Genomic DNA, 21,275 nt, shown 5'->3' with positions numbered 1-21,275 from the left:
GACGGGTCCTTGTGCAGTACTTCAGCAAAAATTGAGTTGAAGTTGGGTAGGAAAATGTGTCGGGTTATGAAGAACCCACCGAATAGAACAATCAGCAAATAAGAAAAAAGAAGAACACAATAATAACAACTAAGAGAAAAGAAAGACACAATAATATATGGGCAAGAAAGAAAACTCCACTATAAATAAAGAAATACCCAAGAGAGAAGATATTTGGGATAATTAAAGAAGAAGGAAGAGGCATTCTTTTATAGCCTCTTCCTCTCCACATATTCCCACATCAGTCGATGTGGGACTAATATTACAACAATCTCCCACTTGGAGATTAGATTGAGAACCAATCAATCTCCACACCGAGTCTCTATCTTGCCACCACCATGCTGTCTATGTCTCTGTCAAGCCATACAAGGATCTGCACCAAATGAACTTGTCAGTATTGATTGCTTTTGTCAATGCATATGCTAGGTTCTCTTTCGTGTGGATTTTCTGCATATCCACCCTTCCGTCTTCCACCACTTCACGAACAAAATGATATTGTACTTCTATGTGTTTTGTCCTGGAATGAAAAGCTGAATTCCTTGCAATGTGCAAGGCACTCGATCGTCACAATACAAGAGAATCTTCTCGTGTTTGTGCCCAAGTTCTTCCATGAATCTTCTTATCCAGATTGCTTCTTTACAAGCTTGTGTAGCTGCCATATACCGGCAACTCGTTGTAGATAGTGCTACAAGCTGTCGTAGTTTAGATACCCAGCTCACGGCTCCTCCGCAATTGTAAACACATAGCCAATAGTGGATTTCCTTTTATCAAGATCCCCGCAAAATAAAAAGAGACCAAACATAAAGGATAGGCTAAGTACAGGACTCAAAAAAGCGGGAGAGAAAAAGGGGAATACAGGAAGGAAGGAAGGATGAGAACCAGAGAGAAAAGGGAAACGAAATAACGGAAGAGGAGTAGAAAGGCGGAAGAAGGGAGAAAGAACAGAAGAAACGGGAAGCATCCAGACGGGGAGAAAAAAAAGAAAGATCGAGGGAAAACAAAGAAACAAGAAAATGTGAAACAAAAAAAAAAGGGGAAGGGTGAAAGGCCAAATGAAGGAACAAACCTAACAACACTGGAAGAGAGATGAAAAAAAAGCGGAAAACGGTGGAGCAAAGATTTAAGATCTCCATGAAGAAGAAAACAGAGAGAAAAGAGAAAAGGGAAAGGGAGGGAACGGAGAAAAGAGGAAGACACCGAGAACGAAACGGAAGCAGAAAGGTGATTGAAACCCAGTAAATGGGGGGAAGGAAAGAGATATGAAGAGAGTGAAGAAGGGGAGAAAGCGAAGGAGGCAAGTAGAAGGATGAAGGCTCAAAAAAGGGGAGCAGAGGGGAAGGAAAGGAGAGAGGAAGAAGGTGGACTTCCAACAGAAAAACGAGAAAGTGAGGCGAGACAAGTAAAGTAAGAAGGCTGGCAGAAGAGGATGGGGGCGAATCCAGAAAGTTGATGATGAGGTCAATGGAAAGAAGATGAAGATCTAATTAGTTGATGGACTTGGAGTGCCTCTATCTTGGTTTGAAGGATTTCTACATTAGGAAGTCAGACTGGAAAACAGTGGAGAGGACCCAAGGGGGGAGGGGATGGGGGGGAGAAACCAGACAAGAGTGGCTGGCAATAGGTTGTGCATAAGTAACGAGCCACGAGGCAAAGAGAAAAGAGAAGTCATGAGGGGAGGAGGAAACCTTGCATCAAAAGGAGCACTCTCTTCTCCCCACTGTTCTCCGAGTTGAGACAGAGAAGAGAGCAGGAAACACGAACAGTCTCAGATCATCCAAGGATTAAGGAGAACAATGACTAACCAGACATGAAGCTGAAGGATCAGATCAAAAGATTAATCCGAAACTCTAACGAATGATCTTTGGATCTTGTGACATGTTAGTAGTAATCGTGTTTCCATGATCCATAATCTATAGATTTCTAGATGTTCTCTCACCAACTATGTGTTCTCATGATGCATGATAGTTACATATATGGTAGGTTTATCCTATTAGATAGCTCAAGCCTATTCCAGAAGACTATGTATGTTCAGTTCATAAAAGAAGACCATCCTAGCTCTGTCTGTTTCATCAAATCATCAAGATCCATGTGAGTAAATGGTAACTTTGTTTCCTAATGGATCTTGATACCGATTGATAGTGTTGAGGTCCCCTATATGTAGAATACACGATGAGTCTACCCCTGATTAGTATCCGAACCAAAAGGAAACAAAACCTGATAAGGCGCGAGGGGATGGGGGACAAAACAGAAAGAGTAGAACCATGGGTGGATGTTTGATATCTTTCGTAGGGATCTTTCCTAATATGTGTATATACGTTAGGACCTCTCAAGTTGAAGATCTACTGATCTAGGATTCTTGGAGTTATAAAAGGTAAGGATGGTTATTTCCTTAATTACATAGATAGCAGAATCTAGTTTCTATATTTGAATATCATTAATATGTTTCCTAAATTAGATTCTACAAGATATACATGTGCAAACTGATTACGGAGCATACTTATCAATTAAATGATTCAGTATGATTTACACCGATGTTATACAAGTGATGTAAATGATTTCTTATATATGAAGTACCATATATGTGATGAATGAATGATGCAGTGTATGCTACGTATGGTTTGGAAAGGAGAGGTGTGAAGCGGACTACACGGGAATATTATGGGATGTTTCGGAGAGCTGGACACCTCCAAAGTGGATGACAATCAGGATTGTCTAGTAGTGTTTGGCTAGGATGTCTGTTATGTGGACCCTAATCGAGGGGTATTGAGACCGAACGACCGTGGTAGCAATGGGGATTCATGGGGCCAAGAGGAACAACCCGTGAGAGGACAGGAATCACATTGTGGGGGCATTTATTGGTAGGGTGCATATGGTTAGACTTGGGCTCAGGGGCAAGACGGTAACCAACGTGAGAGGAGTGAGAGCTTCCGTTTACCATATGTGGATGATCAATAGGGTTGATGAGTCCGTAGTCCGAGTTGGTTGGTGATAGGATAGTGACTCTAGTGTGAAGGATACCAGAAAGGATCGTGGGAGAGGAATGGAAGTATCTGGATCGACTTGATGTAACTAAGTAGAAGACTTGCATTGGCTAGGTTTACGACATGGCCAGACTATACCAAATGGTTGTGAGAGAGTGTGTTGACTTAACCCGCAAGGTTTGTCGAGGGATGAAGGACCCATTACCAAAGGTGCTCAAGACCGATGAAATGATCCGTGAGAGAATCCAAGATATCTTAAATGGTTGAGGATGTGAGTGGACTTTCCTAAAGAAGTACGGTGCTATGGCTAAAGCATGTCGCCAATAGAGACCAGCATACATAGAGTTAGATTCATTCATTCATTGTTTGTCTCATATCATATTGCATTTATGTTTGTTGGAATCGCATTTATGTTATTATGGATTTTAAGCGCCTTCGAGTTTCTTTGAAACTCATTCCTTTATTGTACAATGTTGTTAGACTATCCGCAGGAGTACTATGACGGTCCCTATGAAGAAGCGCAAGGCGAAGAGGCATATCTCCGGGAAGGTGATTGCGGTTACCACAATTACTCGAAGATCTCGCGAGTGGTTATGCTCCGTACGATGCTTAGTCCGACCATTGAGTGGAAGCGTCCTTGTGCTATTTATGAGATTTACACTTACAAGGATGTTGTCTATAAAGTGGAGAACAATTTAGTTACCCAATGTACTTGTTCTGGGATTAGGTTTTGTCTAGTTTATTCTTTTAGAGCTACTTTTCCGCTGGATGTAAAGTGGGATTTTTGCTTCACTTTACTTATCTGTTTGATACTCTGATTATATCTATTATTCTGATTCAGTTATGATTCATTCTTTCTTTATTGAATCTATGATTTATCTTCCGCACTCATGTTATGATTGTTCATGATTATGTTATTGTTTATGTGGGAGGTTGATCACTCGATACACGATCTTGGTGTGGATCACACTCTCGGGTATGCCAGATAGGGTACCGGCTGGGAGGGCGTGACACTCTCCGTAATTTCTATTGAAACGCTACTCACATCTTCCTTTTGCAGCTTATCTTCTGCAAAAATGACATCTCTGCTGATGACGACCTTGTGGGCAGTGGGATCCCACAGTCGATACCCCTTGACTCCATCAGCATTTCCCAAGAATCTGCATTTTTTGGATTTTGGATCAAACTTTGAAATTTCTTGGGGATGATACATCACGTACACAAGACTCCCAAATGAGTGCAGGCGTGAATAATCAACTGGCTTGCCAGTCCACATCTCCATCGGTGTCTTCAAATCAATCGATCTCGTTGGTGATCGATTAATCACATAGAGCGTGTTTACGGCCGCCCAAAAGGACTTAGCCATACTTGCGGTCTCAACATGGCCTCGTTCTTTCGAGTAGAGTTCTATTCAACCGCTCGCTACTCCATCCGTTGAGGAGTGTAAGCCACCGTGAGTTGTCTCTTGATGCCTTCTTGATTACAAAACTCAAAGAAGTCATCCCCAGATATTCACCGCCATTGTCCGTCCGAGGCACTTGATTTCTCTCGGTCTCGTTCAACTTGCGCTTTGAATGTTTTGAAAACCGAAAACACATCTAACTTCTTCTTGATAGGAAACACCCAACATCTTCTGGAATAATCATCAATGAAAGATATATAGTACCTTGCTCCTCCCAGAGATGTAACCGGTGCTTGCCATAAATCAGAGTGAACTAATTCCAGAGCACTTTTACTCCTGGAATCAGATGCATTGAACTTCAATCTATGCTGCTTGCTTGTAACACGGTGCTCACAAAAGGGTAATGAAACCTTTGTGAGACCGGGAGTAATTTACCTGCGAGAACCTTCAACCCTTGCTCGACATGTGGGCCAATTTTCGATGCCACACTTTTGTCATCTCTTCCGAGACCGGTTGATGCAACCGATGCTTCGCCTCCGGACATGTTTCTCCCATTACCGTACAAATTGCGGCGCCCCTTTCAGCTTTCATTACAACTAGCGATCCTTTGACGATCCTCATCATTCCATTTTGGATGCGTGTCTTGCACCCAATTTCATCTAATTGTCCCAAAGACAATAGATTCTTCTTTAAGCCCTTCACATGCCACACATTTTGAATAGTGCGTACCATACCATCGTACATCTTCAACTTGATGGTGCCAACTCCAACAATCTCCAAGGCATGATCATTTCCCATGTACACAGACCCGCAGAGATAGGTTCATAAGTTTGAAACCAATCTCTGTGAGAGGTCATGTGCCATGTTGCTCCCGAATCCAAGATCCAAGCATCACTATGTTCCAATCTATCCTTGGCGCCATTGCTGATACGTAAAGAATATCTCCTTCAGCAATGCACCCTTGAGATGTCTCTGCCTTATCTACACCCTTTTGAATCGACACTCATTTTGAAGTGTCCCCTTTTGCCACAATTGTAGCACTTGAAATTCTTCTTACCCCCGGATTTTGACCTACCTTGATTGTGACTCCCACGGAATCACGTTCCGTTGACCTTCCTCAGTCATAGACAAAGCTCGCTTGTTGTGAGCTTGCCGTCTATCTCTCTCGCCTTTTCGTCTACTTTCTCTTTAAGAGTTGTAGCAGCGACTTCATCAAATACCAAATAATCAAAGAGGATATTCTGGTTAAATTGATGATGATTGGGTCATATGAATCCGGAAGACTTTGGAGTAGAATTTCAGCACGTTCGGGGTGAAACATTATGTCCCAACGTTGAAAGTTGAGAACATAACGAAATCGAGTATGTAAGTGCTCAGAAGCGATGTAGATTCGACATCCGTAAGGTATACAACTTCTCTTCAAGAAGATTTTGTTGTGAAGTGATTTGGTTTCATACAATTTGATGAGATGATCCCAAACCTCCTTAGCGTTTCTCTCTCATGCCCGCTAAAATATCATCCGATAATGCTAGATGCAAATCGAAAGAGCGATCGCATCTATCTTCCACTTTTCGTTGTCCGTGAACCAGCGGCGAACACCGATGGTTTCAAGAGTTATCTTTATCAATAATGCCTCATCTTCATTTCCATAATGAGAATTTTGTGCGTCAAACTTGCCGATGTCAATTTTGACATTGCTCTATCACGAATGTTGTTGGCTGCAGAATAACTCCCACTATTTCACGTGAAACTTGTCTTCTCAGGTTATCTCCAACTGGTATATGGCTGAACCAAAATGCACCAGGAGAATTTCCAGGAAAGACTGGAGGGACACAAGCGGTCCACTTAAAAACCAGACTCCTTAGACAAAATTTCCTAGACATGCACTAATCACCCAATACACCTTTCTAGGATACCCGAAAAGAAACCACGTGAAATTGCGACTTCTGCAGCACCTCCATAGGATGAAAAACAATATCTTACTTATTTTTCTGATGTGGCACCTCCATAGGATGAAAAACAATATCTTACTTATTTTTCCGATGTGAAGGATCCACCTAAGTGGCAATCACAGAGCATACTATAAGTAGATACTCACACCCTAAACCAAACAAACAAGCCCCCCAAGGAATGAAGGATCCACCTAAGTGGCAATCACAGAGCATACTATAAGTAGATACTCACACCCTAAACCAAACAATTAAGCCCCCCAAGGAATTTTCCTTTTCTGATGTGGAAGCTCGGACTATGCGCAACCACGAGCATACTTGAAAAACCTCGCTCTGATACCACTGTCGGGTTATGAAGAACCCACCGAATAGAACAATCAGCAAATAAGAGAAAAGAAAAACACAATAATAACAACTAAGAGAAAAGAAAGACACAATAATATATGGGCAAGAGAGAAAACTCCACTATAAATAAAGAAATATCCAAGAGAGAAGATATTTGGGATAATTAAAGAAGAAGGAAGAGGCATTCTTTTATAGCCTCTTCCTCTCCACATATTCCCACATCAGTCGATGTGGGACTAATATTACAACAAAATGTCCGCTATACCTTGCTTTTGTTGAAACCTTCAACATCAGATTCTCAACTTGAGGGGATCAACGAGCCGTCTACACATGAGAGAGACTATCAATAAAGAATACAAGAGGATCTAAATGACCACATTTTGTAGGAACCAACTCCTGCATGCCTCAATTCATACTCCTCTCCTCCATCCCTGATATGTTTTCTTGGTTTTCCGACTCCCTTTTCCTTCATTCCGGCGTGTTTTCCCTTCCTGTTATTTCCCAACCTAAGGCCCTATATCTTTCCCTCGGTATTTTTGGAGAGAAAACCATGTGCCTCCACTTCTTCCAACCCAACCGTCTCACCTTCCTTCAGCTATGGAGTCCTCCTTTCCAGATGCTACTCCTAACCTTGAAGAACGAATCGTTGTGGATGGAGCTACTAAGGATCGCCTAGCTACATTGTGGTCGATTGTGCTAGTTGGTCTAGTTCAAACTAGTCGTCGTTGCAGGAAGCCCTGCTGAAAGCTTGGAACCCTCTTGATAGTCATAAGTTTCAATTCTCCTTTCAGAGCAAGCAATATCTCATCAACGACTTGCCTTAGGTGACCTGGTCGGTGAATGGTAACCTTATTATCTTGGAGCCCTGGAAATCGAATCAGCAATGGAGTTTTTCCTGTCTCTCTCTCTGGTTACAGATCATTCCCTCAAGCCTGAGGTTCAGTTTGCTAGTAAGGCAAGAGTGCTGCAGCGCATGATGGTGATTAAGGGTCAATATCCAGGAGTCCGACACCACTACTTGAGGGCAAGAGTGATTCTAGATGTTGCAAAACCACTGCGATCAAAGATTCCGGTGCAACGACGAGATGGTTCGACAAGCTATGTATTTTTTAGTTATAAGTGGTTGTGGCTGTCACTTGTCTATTTCATCTGCAGTATTTTGGGGCACGATAACTCCCAATGCCCTTCGGCTTCATCATCCCTAGCCTCTCTGAAGCTTCTCCCTAAAAATATTCGAGCCTCTCAACTTGATATCATACTCGTTGATGCAATTGTTCCAATACGGTGTGTCTTGCTCCTCACCCCTTCCATTTCCCTGTGAGTTCGCTAGAGCCTACTCGTCGTCCTCCTTCCCCTGCTATGAGCTCTTCTAGAGACAACAATATCTTCTCAAAGTCTACCATCCCTCTGTTACCAATCAGCCTCTACAGATTTATACAATCTTGTCTCCTCCCTCACCTGTCTCTACCACTTGTCTTCATGACCCTCTTCCGCTCCATGTCCTTTTGCCTACACCACCTCCTATGCCATGTCCAACTAATGACCAAAATTTTGTCCTCGTACAATCACCATCCCTACCCCCAAGCTACCCCCACTTTACATGTGACCTCCCCTGACTGTCTTCCTAAGCTGCATTAGTGCCTTTTTTCAAAATCCTGAAATTCTCCACTCTTTTGTCCCTTTTACCATCTCTTGAAGGTTCCCTAACCTCTTCTCACACTTAGCTAGCCTGGTCCTCCACCCCTCCTCCCTCTCAGTGACTACCATTACTTCTCCCTACAGCTCCACCTGCCAAGATGCCATTTGCGAGCCCTAGCCATCTCATCTCCCCCTCCATTACCCCTGCTACTCCAGTACTGCCTTGTTTTCCCTCGATAACCTTTGCTGCTAGTATCATCCCTACCACACCCATATCTCCTCACACTGCCTCTATTTAGTTATCTAATCCTGATACCCCCAATAGTAAACCCCTCCATCCCAATTATAGTCGTACCTACACCTTATTGACTCTTCTAATCTGAAAAAGACTTGGTGAGCATCTCCTTATCCTACTATCTCTATTTCGAAATCAGTTGGCTTAGCCTCTTTTTTAGCTGAGGAACCCATAGTTGCTGGGGAACAACCCCATGGGGAACAATGAAGTGGCTTAGCTGAACTGCAGTGGTCTAGGAGGTACCCCAATAGTTCATGCTCTCAAAAACCTCTCTAAGGAGCATAAGCCAGACTTTGTATTTCTGATGGAAATGAAGTGCTCCTCTAGTTCTTTGGATAGGACTTATCAAGTTCTTCATTTGGATTATGTTTTGGAGTTGACGTAGTAGGCCTAGTGGTGGCCTTGGTTTGTTTTCAAAAAGCGATTTCCGAGTTACTGTTCAATCGGCTAACTTGTATATAATTGATATTGAAGTTCATTCTCCACATAGGGATATGGGTTTCATTACCTTTGTTTATGGCAGTCCTCGTAGGAATGAGAGACAAACTATTTGTGTCACACCCCACCCAGTCGAATCCGGTCATACCCGAATACTCATGGGGGTGATACACTACAAGTCGCAAGAACTAGGTTCAATGACAATTTCATACAACATATGAGATAAGCATAATTAAAAGGACAAGAATAAATCAAGTTCAATATCAAATTTGAATTATCGATTACAATCATCCCACAACTAAAGTTAAACAAATAGACATCAGAGTTCAAGAGTAAAGTAGTTCGTTTGCAACAGAAAAAACTCTAAGGAAAACTCTAATGGAAGGCGACTCCATAAGACCAATCCCGACACGAGCATAAAGCATCATATGCGTCCACATCTTCTCTGATTATGCCCTCATGGTAATCTACCGACAATGGATCCTCCATGGAAGTGGGGTCTTCATAACATATAGAGAAGTCTAAAAAACATACACAATAAAGGAAGAAATTCACAGAACTCAGTGAGGATAACTAACATTCATGTTATGCATTAAACCATAATTTCCACATCACCTCCACAAGATGTTAATAAAATAATGCATGGTTATGATGATGAGTTCATAACTCTACCATGAAGTATCTAAGGTAGACACGCATTAAGAAATCACCAGTCTCCTTTGAGTGGTCTCAATCACCCTCCCTCAACAAGAAAAATCTATTGGGTTCTCCGCGGTTGTTGGGTAAAGTCCATCAAGCCATGATCGGGGTTATAAGTCACCACTCTCTCACATCACCATTTGGTATGAGACTTGGCATGTGTCAAGGTTATATCAAGGTCCAATGCAAGGTCAAATGGTCTCGTACTACTTATGGTCTAAATATCTCCCCTCATGCCACCCTTTTGGTTCGATACCTTCCCACCTATGAATGGAATCCTCAACGGGAGGCATCTGTTGAATCACATTCCTTAACCCAATGGTCATTCACATATAATGGATAGGATGCTCTCCATGTCCTCTCATGGGTTGGTTACCAGTCTTGAGCGCCCAAGAGCCATTATCTATTATATGCAACCCTACCACTCTATGATGATAGTGGGCATGCTTGACACTCAGGACCCAGCCACTAACATTACAGGTTAACCGGCTTCAATACCCCTACTGGAAGGATTGTAGTACTTATAAAGATTCCTAGCCCAACACTTTTAGACACCTATCATTCATGTAGTTTGGTCTAAACTCAGTCACATAAGGTCACTAGGGTAATGGGCAAACCCACAACCCTAGTTAGTAAAATAGGATAAGAAAAGTAATCTCATTCGACATCATTCATCTCATATATTCTCATATGGTTTTCATATCAATAATACAAGATTCAAAATAAAGAGAAAAAACCGAATTATTCAAACCTTACCTTCCATTCATGCAAAGTCACACACAAGCATATCATGATAGATATCAATTTAAAGCAATTTCTATCACCAATAGAATTTAAAATAGCAACACTTAATAATACAAAACATGGTTAGTCATTCATCACCTTCCCACTTGATTTCGTTCCTCAATTTCACAATTTCGACTCACAAGAGTCGGTGATTAAACTCACAAAAATCCTAATCATACAAGAAGATTAATAGACATTAATTAGAATTCAATTGGGTTTCAAAAGAGTTCCCAAATCACACAACAAAAACCCAATCTAACAACTAGGTTTAAACCCACCGTTCTCAACCTAGTTTTGGCGAAATTCAATATTTCGCCACCGATTCAAAGTATGAAACGAAACTTTGGGAATGTCTAATTGGCAGCAATAGGGTCCTAAAAGTACCTTCAATTTAACCCAATCGTTCTTAATCAAAAAGGCCCAAATTTGGCTCTCTAAATCGCTCATGAGCTTCTCAGAGAGTCAAAACGCGAAATCTTTTGCAACGATTCGCACAAACAACTCACATACTAGAGGAAAGCATAAATACAACTATTTAAGATAATTCAATATACCTAATATGCTTCAACTACAAAAATCCCACATTCAAAGTGAAGAAAACCCCACAAAACCATGCTTAAAGAAGAGGGTTTAAGGATTCTCACATTTCTATTGATTTCGCTATGATTTGGGTCTCGGCATGCTTCCATAAGGTTATAATCCACTCTTCCCCTTGGTTTCTCCTCCTCCTCTAGCCTCAGCCCTCAGCCTTGCACTAGAATTATAAAATGCGAGTATGAGTGAATAGGAACTTAAACAGGGTTATAAACAGTAAAAACCCGATTCTACCCCAAACTAGGCAGTGGGCGGTCGACAAGCCTCTCAACCAGCCCGATTGACCGGCCCTTGGTTGAGGGGCCAACCTAGGTCCCATTCCAGTGATTTTTAGCTTGATAGAAAGGTATTTTGATGATCTATGTTTGGCTGAAATTACCTTGTCATTTGGATTCTCCATCATCGATTTTCGGACGTGCCAATATCGCCTTTTTACACCAACGTGATTGACCTTCTCTCTTCTCTTAAACTCTAGGAGGGAGGTTGAGTCATCACAAGGGTCATCCACTTGCATTGGGTCAACTTCCAAACCTTCAGGCTTGACTCGAATGGCCCACAATTCTTGTAACAACCCTCGTAATTCTAACCCGAGATCCATATTGCAAGTCCGATAACCCGAAGGTCCAACGGGAATAAGTTGTGGAGTATCTGGATTGAAGTCCATGATCCATATACTGAGTCCATGGATCTGGATTATTTTGATAAAGAATATGCTTACTAGGAAGTCAAGAGGTGTTTGAAGATGTCCAGAATCAAGGTAAGAACTCCCCCACATGTTGTATGGGGTTTGGTTTGAGTTGGGGATCAACTCCTTGAGCAAAGCACCCAAGTACAGAAAAGTACTAGGGGGTGATTGCTTAAGGCGATTGATTGGCCAATCAACCGCCCCAAGCAATTGCTAGGTATGCTTGCAGGGTTTTAACCCTAATTTGCCCCAGTCTAATATATATAGCAAACCCCGACCTTTTTACTCATTCTTCTATTCGGGATTGCTACTGTGGATGGTTAGGAGGCAGAGAACACATGCTGAAAGGTGAGAAAAGTGTGGTTTGCAAAGAAGATTCAATCCTTCGACAGTTTAGCGCATCAATCGGAGGTAGGTTGATCTCACACCCTATATACCCTTTCCTCATCTCTTTGGATAGTGTAGATTCATGCTTCCTAGATTGTTTGTGAGGTTTTATGTGATGATTCTATTCCCCATTAGTGATTTTGATTAGATCCTGTCCGAAAATAGATCCTTGCATTCGAATAAAGGATAGATCTAATCAAAGGAGATGATTTGAATATCAAATCATTAAAATTCTTGAAAACTGTTTCATGCTTGTGTTGTAGGCCCCTTAAGGACGAAATTTGGATTTCGATCGTCCCAAAATCATATTAAAATTGGGAAATCAAAAGTTGGAGTTTCAGACATAGAAGTAGTCTAGAAATAGGGGCGGTCGCTAATGCCTATCGATTGTCCAACCAACCGCCCCAAGCAATCGTTTGGGTCACAGTAGCTCTCTGAAGTTGGCCTTTGCTCTGATTTGACCCATGTCTTCAATGTATTTTTGCAACTCTATATTTAGGTGATCTCTGAGGTTCTCTGGAATTGTTGTGAGTGAAGTCTATTTGCATTTTAATAAGCTTTTTATATATTTACAGGTAAGGACACACTATTATATATATGCGATGATATGCTTTATGATGAACTGTTTAATTCTTATATATATCATTGCTCTTGTAACTTGTTGTAGTTGTATAATTCAATGATTAGTAGTTGAATGTATGTTCAAAATGATGTATATATGGATTTTATTACTTTGTGATATAGAATGAATGATTATGTTATAATGGTTGGTATTGTGATGTAATTCTGATGGAAGGATATCCATTTCGGTATCCATTGCTTAGGATATTAGAAGGTTGTGATATGAGACACATGCTTACTGATGCCCCCAACACTATCATGATTGTTGGATGACATACCTAAGGAGTCTAGATTGCATGGCTAGGTACCCATACATGCTACTACCCTTTTGGTAGGGGAATTGAAGCTGAATGACCCGTGATAATAGTGACATGACTCTATTTCATCCTACAGCGATAACCAGTCCATGCGGAGATTCAGTGGTCCACTATTGATCATGCAATGGTAGGGTTGCATATGTTAGGTTTTGGGCTCATGGACATCTAAGGAGCAGCCAAGAGTAGTGAGGGGTCATGAGAGCATCTGCCCCAACAATATTTGGATGACCATAGGGTTAGGATTGGAGTCCAACAGCGGTATCCAGTTCGTGAGGGTTCTCATTCCTAGGTGGGGAAGGATACTAAACCGAGTTGGTTGGTGCCATAGGGGAAGTATCTAGGCTACATGTAGTATGTTACCCTATAAACTTGCATTGGATTATAAACCCCGACATGCGCCAGTACTCATTCCAATGGTTGCAAGAAGAGAGTGTTGACCTAAACCCCAACCATGGTTGATTAACGAGGACTGAACCCCTTCACGCGGGATCCCAACAGAGGTAACTAGTCCGTGAGGGATCAGAGTGACTAGACCTACCCAGAGGAGGGTTGGTGTTACATCTTGAAGCATGTCAACCGTCTAGAGACTTGCATAGTTAGATTCTAGATGCATTCATATATTTGCTTATCATTCTTTACATATGTGGTTACTTTGATATATTGTCCATATGTATGTGAGATGTGTTTTCCTTACTGAGTTCGTCAAAACTCACTCCTTTTCTTTATATGTTACATTATATTATACAGATGGGTTTACTGCATCAGAGGTTCTGTATGATTGGAGCAACTCCTGTGTAGAGAATGTGGTACCGTTAGTGGGAGACAGAGATGTATGTCATGAAGCCTCCTGCGGATGCATGGAGTGCACTTATAGCACCCATTGACTGCAGAAGGAGACTGATCACTCGGCATTTTGAGAAGTCGTTGGAGCAAAGCTAGAGAACTCCTTATATTGCTAAAACTAAAGTGGTTATAGCCCATGAGCGAATTACTGGAATAAAATTGTTTTAGTTTAATTCTTGCTTCCGCTAAACTCGATAAATTTTGGAACTTGATTACTTCGGTTCTTTTCTTTGATTCATCTTCCTTGGAGTATTTGGACTCCTGAAATTCTTTTTGATTAATTAATTGAACTTACTCTTGCTCTTGATTATTAATTATTACTTGCATTTACTGTTATTGATGATAGAACCATGGATCCTGTGATAGATCACACCCACTGGGTTGTCAGGTTGTCGGGCAGGACCGATACCGGCGGGTGGGGTGTGACATAGGTGGTATCAAAGCCTTGGTTTTATGAAGTCAATAATATTAAAGACAAGTAATAGATGAGCAATTTGAGTCATAGATCCAAAAGTGACTCAAAATATTAGAAGTGAATAATAGGTACAACCTTTTGCTAGAAAGTGAAAAAAGTAAAGCAATTGAAATTTTTTGCTTCACTTACCATAAATAAGGCGAAACATATTCTCACATAATGGTTATCAAGAAGTGCATAAAAGACAATAAGTGAAAATACAACAAGCATAACTGAATTTCATTAATAAAATAAGCCTTACATAAGCTGAAGCATGACTCACACTTTACAAGTCAAAATGAATAGGGAATGAACAAGTGATGAAAATAAAAATAACAATAACTATCTAAAATCCTAAGTCAGTCTGTACTGAGTCAAAAAGAGCATAACTAAGACTGAACTACTCCTGTGGTGGTGGTGGTGGTGGTGGTGTTGGCCTCAGCTAGCGAAGAATGTCCATGCACTCTGCTAGTTGGTCCCTCATCACTGCTTGATGCTACTCTAGGTGCTCCACCTGAATAAGTATCTCACCTAGGATTGCATCTCCGGCCCGGGTAGGTGTTGAAGTCGATGATCTCTCTGATGTACCCTGAGCCCTAAATGAACCCCCTACCTCGAACTAGGATGGTGGTTGCGAGTCTCCCTAATCATTGTTCTCAGAGTCTACATCTATACCCTCTCCACCTGCATCCTACATTGGATCAGCTGGCAACTATGGTGAGTTAAGTCCATCCCATAAATGCATCTGAGAGACTAACTGGTGGCTCATGGTGCCACCAAAGCCAATGGGTAAGACCTCCTCACCCTCGAAGTCAACTCCGAAGTGCTGAAAGATCCAGGTCAGAAGCCTCCCATAAGAAAGGTTCGCTCCCCCAGGATGTGTCACTCTATATATCATGGAATTCTAGATGACGTATCCCAAATCTATCCTGCAACGGGTGTAAACTACAAATGTCATCAATGCCTGCATGAGAGATATCTCACTCTGATGACCTGTCTTGGGCAGCAAGTTCTTGGCAGTAATCCTAGAGATAACCCTACATGATGGTAGTAGCTCAGTCACTGACTCAACCCCGCTACAAAGACTGTCGCATATAGAGGAATAGATGAAAGCCCTCTCCTCCCAAAAGATAACATCATCTGACTCTGCCCTTGGCTCAAACCATCTCCTCTCTGTAGGTATGTGTGGAACCTATAGAATGTGAGCAAGATTTCGAGTGGAAAAATGAATGTCCATGTTCTTCACCCTGCTCTCTATGATAAGTCTGGTGCCTACCTCTCCTGCTGGCTCCTCATAGAAGGTCAAGCTGCTGTAGAACAACCTGACAAGTTTGGAATAGGCGGTTGCATTCAAAGTCAACATGTTACCCCACCCAACGGCCTCTCATCTCTCCTGTCACAACGAGACGATCCAACTCAACTCGTCGATGACCAAAGTGGCCAAAGTATAGCTCCTGAGCCTCTGGTGATCTAAAGTAGTCTGGATGCACCAGATCATGGGCGTCACCTCGACCACATCCACGACCTCGGCCATGAATGGGAACTCTCCTACCTCCGTGGGCAGCCATCTATATAAAAATCTGAATTTTTTTTTTTTTTTTTGGGTAAAGGAAGAGAGAAAATGAGGGTTAGAATATGTCTATGAGATACCCATGAGTGTAAAAATGCATAGTGAACAATAGATCTATGCCTAGATATGTTCTATAAGAGAAAATAAGTGTTTTGCACCAAAGAAAATCTATAAAAAGTTATGCATTGGTGAATCTCATATCCAAACCATGAAAAAGAGGGTTTCTATGAGAAGAATACTTGTGTGGTGCAAATGGAAAGCGTGGAAAATGGATTTGTAGCCATCGGAGTCCCCAAAAATTACTCCTTGACCTAAAACCGAAGTCCCCCAGAGCCCAAAGTGTTTTGTGAAGTGTGGAATGAAAATGAGAAGCCAAACCCATATATAACCACGTTTTTTTTTTTTTTTTTTTTTTGGTAGGAAATAACCATGTTTTTGTAGTGGCATAGGGGGCGGTCACTTGTACCGGTTGATTGATCAAGCGACCGGCTTAAGTGACCGGCCCAATTGTTGTTGTGCATTTTTGTGGATTTTGGCCCTATTTTGGTGATTTTTATTTTTTGTACTAAATGCAACCTTTGTATACTGATGTTTGCGATAAATTGAAGTATGTTTAGCATGAAGAATCTTTCTTTTCTGGACTTAACATTACAATGTTGTTAATTTTGGAAATTTGCAGAATGGTTTAGTTAAGGAATCGCAGTGTGTTGAATGGTAAAAATGAAGAAGGGAGTGGTGTGAATGACCAAGCTAATGTTGAGAACACTGCTGGGAATGTGAATGCCGAAAATTTAGGAATTGAAGTTCTTCCTACTAGTGGAAACCCTATTCCTCCAAACTTGCCTATGGTAGTCTCTATTTAGGATGTGATGAACATTCTGGGAAACATGATGAGTTCAATAATATGATGCAAGGTTTTATGACTATGCAACAGAACGGGCAAGCAACTCATAATCCTCTTGGGACTGGTACTACTACGGCTAGTGCCAATGTTGATGGATTTGCTCCGAGACCTCATTCGAAGTTAATGGAACATTTCATGAAGCTTCAAGTCCCTACTTTCACTAGAATCACCAAGGATGTTCTGTTTCCAAACAAGTGGATTAGAGAGATGGAGAAAGCTTTCCGCAACCTCAGCTGTAATGAAGCTCAAAAGATCTTGTGTGCTGAGCAAAAACTGCAACATGAGGCTGACGCTTGGTGGAATGCTACTTGGCTGATTTTGGAAGCATTGCATTAGAATCTTACTTGGGAGATCTTCAAAGAGGCCTTCTACAAGAACTATTTTCCTGAGTCTGTGAGAGATGCTAAGGAGTCTGAATTCATGGCTCTCATTCAGGGATCTAGTACAATCCTTGAATACCAGCAGAAATTTGAAGAGTTGTTCTTCTTTGCCCCTGAAGCATCAAGAAGTGATCGTGAAAAGGTGAAGAAATTCTTCAAGGGATTGAGACCATCATTGAAGACTTATCTTGCTATTCAGCCTATAGAAGGATATGCTCAAATGGTGCAGAATGCCAAGAAAGTTGAAGGTAATGAAAGAGAGCATTATCAGCTCCAAAGATCTATAGCGAATCGGAACCATCTTGTGGACCATAACAAAATATTCTCTAGGCCTGTTCCTTATCCTACACCTACTTATCAGCCTAGAGGTGCTATTCTGGTTTTAGCTCTGGTTCGAGTTACGGATCTAGCAGCGGACCGGTACGTTCAGCTATGGGGAGTCAAGGTACTGGACTGGTGTATGCTAACCCTCGTCTAGTGGTGAGTAATCAAAGACCTGCAATTCCTACATCAACATATCCTATTGGTGTTAGAGATGTTACTTGCTTCAACTGTGGAAAGGCGGGTCACTATTCCCACAATTGTACTCAGAGACCTAATTCTCAGGTGTCAACTATGACAAAGCCAACACAGAATCCTCCTGTGCAGGGAAAGTTTTCAATGTTGCTGGTATTGAACTCGAGACAAATCATGATGTGGTGACCGGTACTATTCCAGTATCATCTACTTCTGCATTTGTATAATTTGATATTGGTGCATCGCATTCATTCATTGCATCATCATTTGTGAGTCGTATCCCTGTCACACTTATGAGACTGCAAAGAGGACTAGTTATTAGTACTCCTGCCAAATCTGTTGTAAGATTAGATGAAGTGTTTGAGTCTTGTCTAGTATCTATAGCTGGTAGAAATTTGGAAGCTCGGTTAGTAAAGCTTAATATGAAAGACTTTGATGTGATATTCGGAATGGATTGGTTGACGAAGCATAAAGCTATCATCCTTTGTTCTGAAAGGAAGGTACTTTTTCATCCTAAAGATGCTCATCCATTCAAATACCAAGGAAACCAAGGGAAGCTGAGTAAGAAGATTGGTGCTGCGACTGTGAAAGTCAGAGAATGGACTAAAGATGTCAGACTTCTCTCCTCTTGGTAGATGTTCCTAAAAATGTGAAATAGTTGTCTGATATTAAGCTAGTCAGGGATTTCCCTGATGATTTGTCTGGTTTACCCCCCGAGAGGAAATTAGAGTTTTCTATTGATCTAATTCCTAGAGCAGCCCCAGTTTCAAAAGCTTAGTACCGAATGGCTCCAACTAAGTTGAAAGAACTTCAAACCCCCAATGAATGAATTGTTAGACAAAGGGTTTATTCAACCTAGTGTTTCACCCTGGGGAGCCCCTATGCTATTCGTGGAAGAAGGGTGGTAGTATGCAGATGTGCATAGATTACCGTGAATTGAACAAGTTGACGATCAAGAACAAGTATCCTCTTCCTAGGATCGATGACTTGTTTGATCAATTGAATGGTGCTACTGTTTTCTCAAAGATCGATATGAGATTTGGATATTATCATTTGAGAGTAAAGTCTAGTGATGTCTGCAAGAAAGCATATAGGACCAGATATGGGCACAATGAATTCAGAATCACGCCATTTGGTCTTACTAATGCTCAGGAAGCATTCGTGGATCTGATGAATCATGTATTTCAAGATGTCTTGGACAAATTCATTATAGTATTCATCGATGACATTCTGATATATTCAAAGAACGAGAAAGAGCACGTTGAGCATTTGAGTTTTGCCTTGCAACGACTAAGAGAAAAGAAGTTGTATGCCAAATTCAGTAAGCGTGACTTTTGGTTGTCCAAAGGTTGTCTTTTTTGGGTCCTATTGTATCAGTTGAAGGAATTAAAGTTGATCCTGCTAAGGTGAAAGTTGTGGTAGATTGGGACAAACCCAAGTCAGTCACTGAGATCCAATGTTTTCTGGGTGGCTGGTTATTATAGGCACTTCTTTGAGAATTTATCTAGACTATCGGCTCCTATGACAAAGCTTACTAGAAAGGGAATCAAGTTTGAGTGGAATGAAGCCTGCGAAGAGAGTTTTCAAGAACTCAAGAAGAGGTTGACTAACACTCCAGTGTTGACTATACCAGATGACTTTAGAGGTTTAACAGTGTATATCGATGCCTCTAAAGTTGGTTTGGGTTGTATGCTAATGCAGCATGGTAAGCTAGTAGCTTATGCATCTAGACAGTTGAAGAACTACGAGCATATTTATCCTCCCCACGATTTGGAATTAGCTGCAGTGATTTTTGCTTTGAAGATCAGGCGTCACTATTTGTACAGTGAAAGGATAGCTATATTCACTAACCACAAGAGTCTCAAGTATTTCTTCACCCAGAAAAAATTGAATATGAGACAGAAAAGATGGCTAGAACTGGTGAAAGATTATGATTGTGATGTTTAATATCATCAAGGGAAAGCTAATGTGGTTGCTGATGCTTTGAGTAGAAAGAGAAACCAAGAAGGTGTAGATCTGGCATCTCTGAGTAAGCCCTTGTTGTTTTCCATAATTGAACTTGGACTTGAGACTGTGCCAGAAGGTTCTGAAGCTATTTTGTCAGCTATATTAGTTAAACTAAGTTTGAGAGACAGAATTGTTGCTTTGCAATCGACTGATCCGGAACTGAAGAAGAAGTTTGATTTGATTTCTTCGAAGATTAAGGAAGTGATAGATTTCTCCCTATCCTTCGATGGTGCTATTGTTTTCAAGGAAAGAATTTGTGTTCCAGCAGTGGAAGACCTCAGGATAGAGATTTGACTGATGCCCACCAATCCATCTTCACCATTCATCCAAGAAGTGTAAAGGTGTATCAAGATATGAAGGGATATTTTTGGTAGCCTAGTATGAAGAATGACATGGACCGACTAACTAAAGTCCATGGCAATGTCCTCCCATTTCCAACTAGGTATGGGAAGAGGTTGCAAAAGACTTGACGAAGGCTGCTTGTCAACTTTCACCCGCTGACAAGTTCCACACTTAGCAATGAAGTCTTCCACGTCGGGTGAACCAACTGACTAAATCGGCACACTTCATTCCGATGAAGATCACCTATACTATGGACAAGTTGGCCAACCTGTATGTTGATAATGTGGTGAGATTGCATGGTGTACCGATCAGCATTGTGTCGGAAAATATCCAAGATTCACCTCTCATTTCTAGAACAGTTTACAGAAAGCCCTAGGTACTCAGTTGAATTTGAGTACTAATCATCATCCACAGATTGATGGACAGTCAGAAAGGACCATACAAATTTTGGAAGACATGCTTCGGACGTGTGTCATTGACATGAGTGGTAACTGGGATGACCACCTAGCCTTGGTGGGATTTGCATATAATAACGGTTACCACTTGACGATTGGAATGGCCTTGTTTAAAGCTTTGTATGGAAGGACTTGTAAAACTCCTCTCTATTAGGATGAAGTTGGGGATTACTAAGAAGGTTGGACCATTAGCTTACAGATTGGCTCTACCTTCATCTTTAGCTGGTGTGCATGATGTATTCCATGTTTCCATGCTAAGTCAATGCTTAACAAGCTCAGGACATTTGCTTTAGCATGAACCTGAAGGTTTAAGAGTGAATTTGACTTATGATGAAGAACCAGCGGAAATTTTGGACCAAAAGGATAAACAGCTAAGAAATTGAACCATACCACTAGAGAAGATTAGATGGAAGAATCACTCATTTGAGGACGCATCTTGGGAAAAAGAAGATGAGATGCGAGCCAAATACCCCATCTTTTCAGACTTATAGATACGCTGTAATTTTGGGGACGAAATTTCTTTTAAGGGGGGAAGGATGTAACAACCCCTTGTAATTCTAACTCGGGATCCGTATTGGAGGTCCAATAACCCAAAAGTCCAACCGGAATAAGTCGTGGTGTATCCGGA

At 41.3% G+C, this 21,275-nt stretch overlaps 1 protein-coding gene across 1 annotated transcript; it reads left to right on the top strand.

Moving 5' to 3' along the window:
• Positions 1–17,367: 17,367 nt before the first annotated feature.
• Positions 17,368–20,144, top strand: LOC149016028 (uncharacterized). The gene is made up of 3 exons (XM_089156656.1): positions 17,368–17,772; positions 19,545–19,701; positions 19,801–20,144. The coding sequence occupies exons 1-3, from the start codon at positions 17,368–17,370 to the stop codon at positions 20,142–20,144; spliced, it is 906 nt and encodes a 301-aa protein (XP_089012782.1).
• The last annotated feature ends 1,131 nt before the right edge of the window (positions 20,145–21,275 follow it).

Source organism: Hakea prostrata, chromosome 5 (assembly GCF_041222555.1).
Source record: "Hakea prostrata isolate BN-2017 chromosome 5, UWA_Hpros_2, whole genome shotgun sequence".
Lineage (NCBI taxonomy): Eukaryota > Viridiplantae > Streptophyta > Magnoliopsida > Proteales > Proteaceae > Hakea > Hakea prostrata.
Note: the sequence above shows the minus strand (reverse complement) of the source record. Positions and strands in the feature narration are given on the sequence as shown.